General features: G+C 40.4%; 1 protein-coding gene across 3 annotated transcripts in view; it reads right to left on the bottom strand.

Annotated features, from left to right (window-relative positions):
• Window positions 1-812: 812 nt before the first annotated feature.
• LOC135570967 (NLR family CARD domain-containing protein 3-like) overlaps window positions 813-14,338 on the bottom strand; it is a 37,012-nt gene continuing 23,486 nt past the window's right edge. Inside the window, exons 4-11 of one of the 3 annotated variants that reach the window (XM_065016790.1) lie at window positions 13,620-13,736; window positions 13,276-13,360; window positions 12,918-13,146; window positions 10,741-12,541; window positions 10,297-10,470; window positions 3,467-3,640; window positions 3,236-3,282; window positions 813-2,888 (exon numbers count right to left, since the gene is read on the bottom strand). In XM_065016790.1, coding sequence (XP_064872862.1) covers window positions 2,356-2,888; window positions 3,236-3,282; window positions 3,467-3,640; window positions 10,297-10,470; window positions 10,741-12,541; window positions 12,918-13,146; window positions 13,276-13,360; window positions 13,620-13,736 — 3,160 coding nt within the window. In that variant the 3' untranslated portion in view covers window positions 813-2,355. Of the gene's footprint in view, window positions 2,889-3,235; window positions 3,283-3,466; window positions 3,641-6,319; window positions 6,423-10,296; window positions 10,471-10,740; window positions 12,548-12,917; window positions 13,147-13,275; window positions 13,361-13,619; window positions 13,737-14,338 lie in introns of those variants that run through there. The other 2 variants (XM_065016788.1, XM_065016789.1) reach the window with 2 other exon arrangements.

The raw sequence follows: 14,338 nt of genomic DNA, 5'->3' as shown, positions 1-14,338 counted from the left end.
AAAAAGTCAAGGGGTCTGAATACTTTCTGAATGTTACTGAATACTTTCTGAATGTTACTGTATATCTGTATATTAGTCTCTCTCTCTCTCTCTCTCTCTGCAGTGATGTTGTTTTCATCACTTCTGGTTTAACACTGCCATCAAGTGGTGATTGTCCAAACTGCACCACTGTTAAGATAGAGAGAAAAAAAGTGTGGGAGAGAGATTATTAGAGAGAGCAGAGAGCAGAGTGTGGGAGAGAGAGCAGAGAGAGAGCAGAATGTGGGAGAGAGAGAGCAGAATGTGGGAGAGAGAGAGAGCAGAATGTGGGAGAGAGAGCAGAGAGAGCAGAGTGTGTGGGAGAGAGAGCAGAGAGTGTGAGAGAAAGAGAGAGCAGAGAGAGCAGAGAACAGAGAGAGCAGAGAACAGAGAGAGCAGAGCAGAGCAGAGAGAGAGCAGGCTGAGAGAGCTGATAGAGCAGAGCGAGGAGAAGAGAGCAGAGTGAGATCAGAGAGTGAGAGAGAAGAGGGCAGAGAGAGCAGAGAACAGAGAGAGCAGAGAACAGAGCAGAAAGAGAGAGAACTCTGTTGCTATAGTGACCCTGCATTACAACACTCTGTTGCTATAGTAACCCTGCATTACAACACTCTGTTGCTATAGTAACCCTGCATCACAACACTCTGTTGTACAATTTGTTTAATTCTATTCCACATATTTAATTGTTTTGTATTTCAGTTCATATTTGTTTCATGTTTCAACCAGTCGCAGGTTAACATCAACCTGACAGAGGAAACGTAAAATCAATAAACAAACTGTTTTCACAATTAACAAGCTTTTCTTGTTTCAAGTATGTTTTATTATGAATAGTACAATATATCCTTGTATACTTGTACAACTATGTAGCGTATGCCCATATATAATTATATATAATTGTATAATTAGTTGTTCAACATAAAAGACAAAACATGATCACATTGGTATTTTAACAGTGTTGTTGTCAGAGGTCCTCACAACTATAGAAAGACGCGCATGTGTGTGTGTGTGTGTCCAGAATGTGTGTGTGTGTGCGTGTGTGTCTAGAGTGTGTGTATGTGTGTCCAGAGTGTGTGTGTGTGTGTGTCCAGTGTGTGTGTGTGTCCAGAGTGTGTGTGTGTGTGTCCAGAGTGTGTGTGTGTGTGTGTGTCCAGAATGTGTGTGTGTGTGTGTGTCTAGAGTGTGTGTGTGTGTCCAGAGTGTGTGTGTGTGTGTGTCCAGAGTGTGTGTGTGTCCAGTGTGTGTGTGTGTGTCCAGAGTGTGTGTGTGTGTGTGTCCAGAGTGTGTGTGTGTCCAGTGTGTGTGTGTGTCTAGAGTGTGTGTGTGTGTCCAGAGTGTGTGTGTGAGTGTGTGTCCAGAGTGTGTGTGTGTGTGTGTGTCCAGAGTGTGTGTGTGTGTGTCCAGAGTGTGTGTGTGTGTCCAGAGTGTGTGTGTGTGTCCAGTGTGTGTCCAGTGTGTCGAGTGTGTGTGTGTCCAGAATGTGTGTGTGTCCAGTGTGTGTGTGTGTCCAGTGTGTGTGTGTGTCCATAGTGTGTGTGTGTCCAGTGTGTGTGTGTGTCCAGTGTGTGTGTGTGTCCAGTGTGTGTGTGTGTCCAGAGTGTGTGTGTGTGTCCAGTGTGTGTGTGTGTCCTGTGTATGTGTGTGTCCTGTGTGTGTGTTTGTCCTGTGTGTGTGTGTGTGTCCAGAGTGTGTGTGTGTCCAGTGTGTATGTGTGTGTGTTTGTGTGTGTTTGTCCAGTGTGTGTGTCCAGAGTGTGTGTGTGTCCAGAGTGTGTGTGTGTGTCCAGTGTGTGTGTGTGTCCTGTGTATGTGTGTGTCCTGTGTGTGTGTTTGTCCTGTGTGTGTGTGTGTGTCCAGAGTGTGTGTGTGTCCAGTGTGTATGTGTGTGTGTTTGTGTGTGTTTGTCCAGTGTGTGTGTCCAGAGTGTGTGTGTGTCCAGAATGTGTGTGTGTGTGTCCAGAGTGTGTGTGTGTCCAGAGTGTGTGTGTGTCCAGAGTGTGTGTGTGTGTCCAGAGTGTGTGTGTGCGTCCAGTGTGTGTGTGTGTGTGTGTCCACTGTGTGTGTGTGTCCAGTGTGTGTGTGTGTCCAGTGTGTGTGTGTGTCCAGTGTGTGTGTGTGTCCAGTGTGTGTGTCCAGTGTGTGTGTCCAGTGTGTGTGTGTGTCCAGTGTGTGTGTCCAGTGTGTGTGTGTGTCCAGTGTGTGTGTGTGTCCTGTGTGTGACCATTGTGTGTGTGTCCAGAGTGTGTGTGTGTCCAGTGTGTGTGTGTCCTGTGTGTGTGTGTCCTGTGTGTGTGTGTGTGTGTGTGTGTGTCAGGTTATTATTGACACTGAGTCACCATCACCATTATTTTAGGGACACTGAGTCGCCTTCATCCCAAACCCAAAACCCTGGATAGAGGGGCTCAGTGAATGTGGAGGTGAATGTGATCAGGTGGGTCATTGTGTCAGAGGAGGCTCTATAGAAGGACAGAGTGCCGGCTGGCCAGTCCAGATACACTCCTACTCTGTGGGAGCTGGAGGAGGGGACGTCTATGGTAGTGGGATTATTATTGTGCCAGGCAGAGTAACTGTTGTCAGAGCAGATCAGACTCCAGGACTTGTCATTGTGTCCAAGCCAACAGTCCTTAACCCCTCCTCTCCTGTTGATTCCTTTATATGTCACTCCTATACCAGCCCCCATTCTCCCCCTCCACTCTACCTCCCAGTAACAGCGCCCAGTCAGACCCTCTCTACACAGCACCTGTTTCCAGCCCTCAAATCTCTCTGGGTGATCAGGATACGGCTGCTCCTCTCTCCTCCATGTCACCTTTCTGTTCCCCTCAGACAGAGAGAGGAGTCTGTTTACTGTGTTTGGGTCCAGTGTGAGATCACAGACATCTGATGGATGAAACCAGACACAATATTAGAAATCATCATCATTCACATTAGAATGTTAACTCACTTTTCACTAATTAATTTAATGTAGATGTTTCTAGGTATCAAAAGGAGAAGTTAAGGTAACTTGAGACTTGTTGAATGATCATATGTTATACTGTGTGTTAATATAAAACACACTTATTCACAATAATTACACACACACACACACACTCCCTGATTTCTGCTTCTGTGGAACTACAGCTGATATTTAATATGACCAAGTCAGTAATGATGGTGGTCTTTGACTTTGACTTAACTTGAATTAAGACTTATTCTTAGTCATATTCTTCACAGCAGTCAACACTCACATTTTCTAGGCCCAGGTTTCATTCTGTTCTCTCCACCATGTTCCACACTGTAGCGGTAAGCAGAAGAACAGACAGTCATTGAGGGATACACCTGAACTCCTCACACACACACACACACACACACACACACATCATATAACTTTATCCAAGTGGTGGTCAGAATGTTTGTCTTAACTAGCCTGATAAGTCCAACATGTCTGATATGAACATTGACATAAACCCTCTACATACTTGAGTTTCTCCAGTCTGCAGTGTGGATCCTCCAGTCCAGCAGAGAGCAGTCTGACTCCTGAGTCTCCTGGGTGATTGTAGCTCAGGTCCAGCTCTCTCAGGTGTGAGGGGTTTGACCTCAGAGCTGAGACCAGAGAAGCACAGCCTTCCTCTGTGACTAGACAGCCTGACAGCCTGCAAAGAGTCAAATCATATTAAAACCACACTGATATTCTTTGGTGGTGAAAATAGTGACAGTATATTTTTTCAACATATTCAGATACATCAGTGTCCTGAAACCTTCCATATATATTTATAAAATAGTGTATCATTATAAAAAATGACAAATGATCAAAGTATTGCCTGCAGATAGAAACATGTTTAGTACAAATATTTGAGTAGACTGACCAGACCAGTTTAAAAAGCAGTATCAGTCAAAAGACAGACAGTGAGGAATCAGATTTAGATTGTATTGAGTATACAGTCCCCACAATATCTATTTAGACAGTGAGGTATCAGATTTAGATTGTATTGAGTATACAGTCCACACCATATCTATTTAGACAGTGAGGTATCAGATTTAGATTGTATTGAGTATACAGTCCACACCATATCTATTTAGACAGTGAGGTATCAGATTTAGATTGTATTGAGTATACAGTCCACACCATATCTATTTAGACAGTGAGGTATCAGATTTAGATTGTATTGAGTAAACAGTCCACATCATATCTATTTAGACAGTGAGGAATCAGATTTAGATTGTATTGAGTATACAGTCCACACCATATCTATTTAGACAGTGAGGTATCAGATTTAGATTGTATTGAGTATACAGTCCACATCATATCTATTTAGACAGTGAAGCTAACATTTCAAATGTGGCTCTATACTTCAACATTTTGGATTTGAGGTCAAATGTTTCATATGAGGTGACAGTTAATAATGTCATCTTTAATTTGAGGGTATTTTAAGACACATTTAGTATTTGGTCGTAAACTCCTTGGTTGCATTTGCAGTTTGTTTTGGTTGTGTTTTGCCCAATAATAAAATGGTGGATGATGAGTGGAGTAACTTTTCTGTCTAAGAGAGTAGATAACATGTTTCTAAACAATAATAAATTAATCCTGATGATGTCATGATTAAGAAAAATCATGAAAGAATCATGAATAATAATGAGTGAGAAAGTTACAGAGGCTACAACAACACATGCTAACCTCTCACCATTACCAATAACAGAGGCTACAACAAAACATGCTAACCTCTCACCATTACCAATAACAGAGGCTACAACAAAACATGCTAACCTCTCACCATTACCAATAACAGAGGCTACAACAAAACATGCTGACCTCTCACCATTACCAATAACAGAGGCTACAACAAAACATGCTGACCTCTCACCATTACCAATAACAGAGGCTACAACAAAACATGCTAACCTCTCACCATTACCAATAACAGAGGCTACAACAAAACATGCTAACCTCTCACCATTACCAATAACAGAGGCTACAACAAAACATGCTAACCTCTCACCATTACCAATAACAGAGACTACAACAAAACATGCTAACCTCTCACCATTACCAATAACAGAGGCTACAACAAAACATGCTAACCTCTCACCATTACCAATAACAGAGGCTACAACAAAACATACTAACCTCTCACCATTACCAATAACAGAGGCTACAACAAAACATGCTAACCTCTCACCATGACCAATAACAGAGGCTACAACAAAACATACTAACCTCTCACCATTACCAATAACAGAGGCTACAACAAAACATGCTAACCTCTCACCATTACCAATAACAGAGACTACAACAAAACATGCTAACCTCTCACCATTACCAATAACAGAGGCTACAACAAAACATGCTAACCTCTCACCATTACCAATAACAGAGGCTACAACAAAACATGCTAACCTCTCACCATTACCAATAACAGAGACTACAACAAAACATGTTAACCTCTCACCATTACCAATAACAGAGGCTACAACAAAACATACTAACCTCTCACCATTATCAATAACAGAGACTACAACAAAACATGCTAACCTCTCACCATTACCAATAACAGAGACTACAACAAAACATGCTAACCTCTCACCATGACCAATAACAGAGGCTACAACAAAACATACTAACCTCTCAACCATTATCAATAACAGAGGGGGTGTGATATTTGTGCCTCTGTAACTTTCTCATTCATCATCATTCAAGATTCATTCCTGATTATTCATCATCATAGTAGAATCCACATGAATGTAGAAGTGTTCAGAAACATCTTCTATTCTTACTGACAATACAAGTGAAGTGACTCCAAAATGACAGGACATTATTCACCATTCAGTTTCTATTAGGAAAAACATCCAAAACACAACCAAGACAAATTGCAAATTATTTCAACAAGTTCATAGAGTCACAAGCTTGATGTAATCACTGCAGGCATAGAATATGGGACCAAACACTAAACTTATGACAAAAATAATTTATCCAAAATATTAGGACTGTTTCAAAATGGAGAACTAGATACATAAAGTGTTTTCATTTATAAACTGTAAAATATATATGTATGAAAATACCTTTAAATAAAAGGTGACAAAAGGTGGCACTGTTACTTAATATGAAACATTATATCTCAAATCCAAAATACTGGAGCAAAGCACCACATTTAAAACTGTAAGCTTCACTGTCCAAACACATATGGTGTGGACTATGTGTGTCTGGTAAACACATGTGGATCTGGTGAACAGTTATCACTTGTTGACCAACTACAGGAATACTGACCTCAGAGTCTCCAGTTTACAGTGGGGATTCCCCAGTCCAGCAGAGAGCAGCTTCACTCCTGAATCCTTCAGGTCATTGTTACTCAGGTCCAGCTCTCTCAGGTGTGAGGGGTTTGACTCAGAGCTGAGACCAGAGAAGCACAGCCTTCCTCTGTGACCAGACAGCCTGACAACCTGCAAAGAGTCAAATCATTTTAAAATCACACTGCTATTCTCTGGTGGTGAAAATAGTGACAGTATATTTTTTCAACATATGGAACCTTCCATATCTATTCGTAAATTAATGTATCATCATTAAAAATGACAAATTATCAAATCATCACCTGAGGATAGAAACAAGTACAAATATTTGAGTAGACTGACCAGACCATTTTAAAAAGCAGTATTAGTCAAAACACTGATAGACGCAATACCCTAGATGCAGTTGCACCCCTAAAAACTAAAAACATTTCTCATAAGAAACTAGCTCCCTGGTACACAGAAAATACCCGAGCTCTGAAGCAAGCTTCCAGAAAATTGGAACGGAAATGGCGCCACACCAAACTGGAAGTCTTCCGACTAGCTTGGAGAGACGGTACCGTGCAGTACTGAAGAGCCCTTACTGCTGCTCGATCATCCTATTTTTCTAACTTAATTGAGGAAAATAAGAACAATCCGAAATTCCTTTTTGATACTGTCGCAAAGCTAACTAAAAAGCAGCATTCCCCAAGAGAGGATGGCTTTCACTTCAGCAGTGATAAATTCATGAACTTCTTTGAGGAAAATATCATGATTATTAGAAAGCAAATTACGGACTCCTCTTTAAATCTGCGTATTCCTTCAAAGCTCAGTTGTCCTGAGTCTGCACAACTCTGCCAGGACCTAGGATCAAGAGAGATGCTCAAGTGTTTTAGTACTATATCTCTTGACACAATGATGAAAATAATCATGGCCTCGAAACCTTTAAGCTGCATACTGGACCCTATTCCAACTAAACTACTGAAAGAGCTGCTTCCTGTTCTTGGCCCTCCTATGTTGAACATAATAAATGGCTCTCTATCCACCGGATGTGTACCAAACTCACTAAAAGTGGCAGTAATAAAGCCTCTCTTGAAAAAGCCAAACCTTGACCCAGAAAATATAAAAAACTATCGGCCTATATCCAATCTCCCATTCCTCTCAAAAACTTTTGAAAAGGCTGTTGCGCAGCAACTCACTGCCTTCCTGAAGACAAACAATGTATACGAAAGGCTTCAGTCTGGTTTTAGACCCCATCATAGCACTGAGACTGCACTTGTGAAGGTGGTAAATGACATTTTAACTTCTTGGATATAGGGGGCGCTATTTTAATTTTTGGATGAAAAACGTTCCCGTTTTAAACAAGATATTTTGTCACGAAAAGATGCTCGACTATGCATATAATTGACAGCTTTGGAAAGAAAACACTCTGACATTTCCAAAACTGTAAAGATATTGTCTGTGAGTGCCACAGAACTGATGCTACAGGTGAAACCAAGATGAAACTTCAAACAGGAAGTGCCCTAGATTTTGAAGGCGCTGTGTTCCAATGACTCCTTATATGGCTGTGAATGGCTCACGAATGACAATTTCTGTCGTTTCCCCAAGGTGTCTGCAGCATTGTGATGTATTTGTAGGCATATCATTGGAAGATTGACCATAAGACACCACATTTACCAGGTGGTCGCTTGATGTCCTCCGTCGCAATTATTGCGTAATCTCCAGCTGCAGTACTTTTCCGTTTGCTACTGAGGAGAAACCCAACTGCCACAAATGATTTACCATCGAATAGATATGTGAAAAACACCTTGAGGATTGATTCTAAACAACGTTTGCCATGTTTCTGTCGATATTATGGAGTTAATTTGGAAAAAAGTTTGGCGTTGTAATGACTGAATTTTCGTTTTTTTGTGATTTCTCCTACACAAATAATATTTTGGGAAAAACTGAACATTTGCTATCTAACTGAGAGTCTCCTCATTGAAAACATCCGAAGTTCTTCAAAGGTAAATTATTTTATTTGAATGCTTTTCTTGTTTTTGTGAAAATATTGCCTGCTGAATGCTAGGCTTAATGCTATGCTAGCTATTAATACTCTTACACAAATGCTTATGTAGCTATGGTTGAAAAGCATATTTTGAAAATCTGAGATGACAGTGTTGTTAACAAAAGGCTAAGCTTGTGAGTGAATATATTTCTTTCATTTCATTTGCGATTTTCATGAATAGTTAACGTTGCGTTATGGTAATGAGCTTGAGGCTATGATTACGCTCCCGGATACGGGATTGCTCGACACAAGAAGTTAATGGCATCAGACCGAGGCTTTGCATCTGTCCTCGTGCTCCTAGACCTTAGTGCTGCTTTTGATACCATCGATCACCACATTCTTTTGGAGAGATTGGAAACCCAAATTGGTCTACACGGACAAGTTCTGGCCTGGTTTAGATCTTATCTGTCAGAAAGATATCAGTTTGTCTCTGTGAATGGTTTGTCCTCTGACAAATCAACTGTAAATTTCGGTGTTCCTCAAGGTTCCGTTTTAGGACCACTATTGTTTTCACTATATATTTGACCTCTTGGGGATGTCATTCGAAAACATAATGTTAACTTTCACTGCTATGCGGATGACACACAGCTGTACATTTCAATGAAACATGGTGAAGCCCCAAAATTGCCCTCGGTAGAAGCATGTGTTTCAGACATAAGGAAGTGGTTGGCTGCAAACTTTCTACTTTTAAACTCAGACAAAACAGAGATGCTTGTTCTAGGTCCCAAGAAACAAAGAGATCTTCTGTTGAATCTGACAATTAATCTTAATGGTTGTACAGTCATCTCAAACAAAACTGTGAAGGACCTCGGTGTTACTCTGGACCCTGATCTCTCTTTTGAAGAACATATCAAGACCATTTCAAGGACAGCTTTTTTCCATCTCCGTAACATTGCAAAAATCAGAAACTTTCTGTCCAAAAATGATGCAGAAAAATGTATCCATGCTTTTGTCACTTCTAGGTTAGACTACTGCAATGTACTTTCCGGCTACCCGGATAAAGCACTAAATAAACTTCAGTTAGTGCTAAATGAGGCTGCTTGAATCCTGACTAGACATCCTGACAGTTTGTTTTGGTTGTGTTTTTGGTTGTGTTTTGAGCAATAATAAAATGGTGGATGATGAGTGGAGTAACTTTTCTGTCTAACAGAGTAGATAACATGTTTCTAAACAATAATAAATTAATCCTGATGATGGCTTAATTAAGAAAAATCATGACTGAATCATGAATAATAATGAGTGAGAAAGTTACAGAGGCTAGAACAAAACATACTAACCTCTCACCATTACCAATAATAGAGGCAACAACAAAACATGCTAACCTCTCACCATTACCAATAACAGAGGCTACAACAAAACATGCTAACCTCTCACCATTACCAATAACAGAGGGGGTCTGATCTTTGTGCCTTTGTAACTTTCTCATTCATCATCATTCACAATTCATTCATGATTATTCATAATCATGGTAACATCCACATGAATTTAGACGTGTTCAGAAACATCTTCAATTCTTACTGACAATACAAGTGAAGTGACTCCAAAATGACAGGACATTATTCACCATTCAGTTTCTATGAGGAAAACATCTAAAACACAACCAAGACAAACTGGAAATACATTCAACAAGTTAGTAGAATCACAAGCTTGATGTAATCACTGCAGGCTTGGAATATGGGACCAAATACTAAACTTATGACAAAAATAATTTATCCAAAATATTATGACTTTTTCAAATGGGAGAACTAGATACATAAAGTGCGTTCATTTCTAAACAGTAAAATGTATATCTATGAAAATACCTTTAAATAAAAGGTGACATTTTGTACTGTCCCCTAATATGAAACATTATATCGCAAATCCAAAATGCTGGAGTACAGCACCACATTTAAAACTGTAAGCTTCACTGTCCAAACACATATGGTGTGGACTATGTGTGTCTGGTAAACACATGTGGATCTGGTGAACAGTTATCACTTGTTGACCAACTACAGGAATACTGACCTCAGAGTCTCCAGTTTACAGTGGGGATTCCCCAGTCCAGCAGAGAGCAGCTTCACTCCTGAATCCTTCAGGTCATTGTTACTCAGATCCAGCTCTCTCAGGTGTGAGGGGTTTGACCTCAGAGCTGAGACCAGAGAAGCACAGCCTTCCTCTGTGACTCCACAGCCTGACAGCCTGACAAAGAGATCATCATGACTTCACAAACACACTGTTAATTTAACGATTAGTGTAGAAGGACAATGGTAGATGCATTTGGTTTATTCTCTCAAACAACATATAGATTCTTCTTCCGTCTCCGAGAATTGTATGGTCATGTTGTTATACTAATGTGAAAATCAATGAATTTATTCAATGTGTTTTTCAATATATTATAATACATATTTTTCTCTGAACGTATTATTTCTTCCTGATGATTAGTTCTTATATGTCATTTTATTTACTCACAGAACAGCTCTGGAGGCTTTGACCACTGGCAGCAGCCTCAGAAGACCTTCCTCTGATCTGGAGTATTTCTTCAGGTCAAACACATCCAGCTCCTTTTCTGAAGTCAGCAACACAAAGACCAGAGCTGACCACTGTGCAGGTGACAGTTGATCTTCTGAGAGACTTCCTGATCTCAGGAAGCTTTGGATCTCCTCCACTAGAGAATGGTCATTCAGTTCATTCAGACAGTGGAACAGATTGATGCTCCTCTCTGGAGAGGGATTCTCCCTGATTTTCTCCTTGATGTACTTGACTGTTTCTTCATGGCTCTGTGAGCTGCTTCTTGTCTTTGTCAGTAGACCTCGTAAGTGCTTCTGATTGGACTCCAGTGAGAGGCCCAGAAGGAAGCGGAGGAAAAGGTCCATGTTTCCTGTCTCACTTTGTAAGGCTTTATCCACAGCACTCTTGTAGAAAGTAACTTCAGTAACTTTAGGCTTCTCTCTGAAGAGCGACGAAAAGTATCTGAACTTTGTTTGCGGTTCATCCATTAGATTCTCATTGTTGTTGATGAATGAGAGGAACACATATACAGCAGCCAGAAACTCCTGAATGCTCAGATGAACAAAGCAGAACACCTTGTCCTGGTACAGCCCACATTCCTCTTTAAAGAGCTGTGTGCACAATCCTGAGTACACTGAGGCTTCATTAACATCAATGCCAGCATCTTTCAGGTCTTCTTCATAGAAAATCAGATTGCCCTTCACAAGCTGTTGAAAAGCCAGTTTTCCCAGTGACAGAATGATCTCTTTATTCCAGTGTGAACCTGTGTCTTCTTTCTCAAAATACTTTTCATTCTTCTGTTTGGTATGAAACACCACAAGGTGTGTGTACATCTCAGTCAGAGTCTTGGGCATTTCTTCTCTCTTATGTTTCAGCATGTGTTCAAGGACTGTTGCAGAAATCCAACAGAAGACTGGAATGTGGCACATGATGTGGAGGCTCCTGGATGTCTTTATGTGTGAGATGATTCTGCTGGCCAGGTCCTCATCCCTGAATCTCTTCCTGAAGTACTCCTCCTTCTGTGGGTCATTGAACCCTCGTACCTCTGTCACCTGGTCAACACACCCTGAAGGGATCTTATTGGCTGCTGCAGGTCGGGTAGTTATCCAGATGAGAGCAGAGGGAAGCAGATTTCCCCTGATGAGATTTGTCAGCAGAACATCCACTGAGGTTGACTCTGTGACGTCCCAACAGATCTTGTTCTTCTGGATGTCTAGGGGCAGTCGGCACTCATCCAGACCATCAAAGATGAACAGAACTTTGTACTTGTCATAGTTGGAGATTCCTGATTGTTTGGTTTCCTTTGAGAAGTGATTGAGAAGTTCAATCAAAGTGTGTTTGTCCCCTTTCATCAAATTCAGCTCCCGAAAAGGGAATGAAAATACAAATTGGACGTCCTGATTTGCTTTTCCTTCAGCCCAGTCCAGAATGAACTTCTGCACAGAGACTGTTTTTCCAATGCCAGCGACTCCCTTTGTCAGCACAGTTCTGATAGGTTTGTCTTGTCCAGTTAAGGGTTTAAAGATGTCATTACATTTGATTGCAGTCTCTGGTCTTGCTTGTTTCCTGGTTGTTGTCTCAATCTGTCTCAGCTCATGTTCATTATTGACCTCTCCTGTTCCACCCTCTGTGATGTAGAGCTCTGTGTAGATCTTATTGAGAAGTGTTGGGTTTCCTTGTTGAGCGATCCCCTCAAATACACATTGAAACTTCTTCTTTAGATTAGATTTGAGTTCACGTTGGCAAATCACAGCAAGCTCATCTGAATCTAGAAATATCACAGAGGATATTAATATTACGTCTGTTTTAATGTCTACAGTATTGAAGGACTGTTATAAAGTTGTAAATTATAATAATTTATTCTCTTAACTGACGGTATAAATGTGTAAATGTTTTCATAATGCATTACAGACTGGTGTGACTGATTATATTATTATTGGTATTATTGATGGTATTATTAATGTTCTCTCTCTAAATGAATCACCACAACACATCCCTGCTGCTACTTGATGAGGCCACTAGGTGTTGTGTTAAGGCTGCTACAATATCATTGAGTTACACAGCTACTTTAGCTGTACTTTAGCTACAGCTTTTAAATGTTATAAAACATCATTCAACATGAGGCAGACAGATCTTACATTTCTCCAGTGTGTCAGCAAGCTCCTTCTGGTTCATTTTCCTCAGGATGTGCAGTGTGATCTTCAGAGCCCCCTCTCTGGCACTGCTCTCCTGCTTCTCATCTTCAGCATCCACCACTTCCTTATCCTGCTTCTGACTCTCAAAGCCTTCTGGGAATTCTGGACTAAGAATCCTCTTGAACATCTTCAGCTCGTTCTTCACAAATGTCATAATTTTCTCTTCAAGCAACTGAAATAAATCAAGTAAATAAGTTAAGCAAGAGAATAAATGCTTTCTCATTAACACATTAATGAATGATTGACAGATCAACTTTACTTGAGGTAAACAAAAACAAATGTACATAACAGGACCACATACACTGAATATGGAGGCCAGGTCTGTTTGATGACTCTGGGAAGACTGACCACTGAGAATCTCTGACTCTGATCTCTCCTGTTGGTTTCTGTGGACAAAACATGAGGTTACATCTCCTCATCCAGGGAGTTCACACACACACACACACACACACAAACTCACACACACGCACACACACGGAGGGAATGTTGTGTTTGTTTAATATTGTTTTAGGACTATGAAATTGGATAAAAGGATGAGCCTATTGATTATGAAAACAACAACAATAAATGGGAAAATGGGAGAGGAGAAATGACTAGAGACAGTGTTGTTTAACTCACTGACCAGGACCCATGAGTTCTTCTTACCTTTGTTCAGTAGAAAAGTCTCCCTCTCTAAAGTTTAGAGGAGGTTCCATAGACCAGTCACTCTTCATGGACACACAGCTGGGAACAGGGGAGGCTGGTCTCTCCTGCTTGATTGGTCTTCAACACAACAGAGACAAACATTGCATCTCTCATCTTCTCTGAGCTCAGATGGGGAAACATAAGAGTTTCATTCCAAAACACTATATATCACTTTTCAGAAATGTTAGTAAATTATCTTTTATTGTTCAAAGCATTTCTGAAAGAGATTGGTGTGTTTTTTCACTATCTAATCATGGGATTGTTCACTATCTAATCATGGGATTGTTCACTATCTAATCATGGGATTGTTCACTATCTAATCATGGGGTTGTTCACTATCTAATCATGGGGTTGTTCACTATCTAATAATGGGATTGTTCACTATCTAATCATGGGATTGTTCACTATCTAATCATGGGGTTGTTCACTATCTAATCATGGGATTGTTCACTATCTAATCATGGGATTGTTCACTATCTAATCATGGGATTGTTCACTATCTAATCATGGGGTTGTTCACTATCTAATCATGGGGTTGTTCACTATCTAATCATGGGGTTGTTCACTATCTAATCATGGGATTGTTCACTATCTAATCATGGGATTGTTCACTATCTAATCATGGGATTGTTCACTATCTAATCATGGGGTTGTTCACTATCTAATCATGGGGTTGTTCA

This window comes from Oncorhynchus nerka, unplaced genomic scaffold, assembly GCF_034236695.1.
Source record: "Oncorhynchus nerka isolate Pitt River unplaced genomic scaffold, Oner_Uvic_2.0 unplaced_scaffold_869, whole genome shotgun sequence".
NCBI classification, from domain to species: Eukaryota; Metazoa; Chordata; class Actinopteri; order Salmoniformes; family Salmonidae; genus Oncorhynchus; species Oncorhynchus nerka.
The sequence above is the reverse complement of the archived record's forward strand: the minus strand, read 5'-3'. Positions and strand labels throughout refer to the sequence as shown.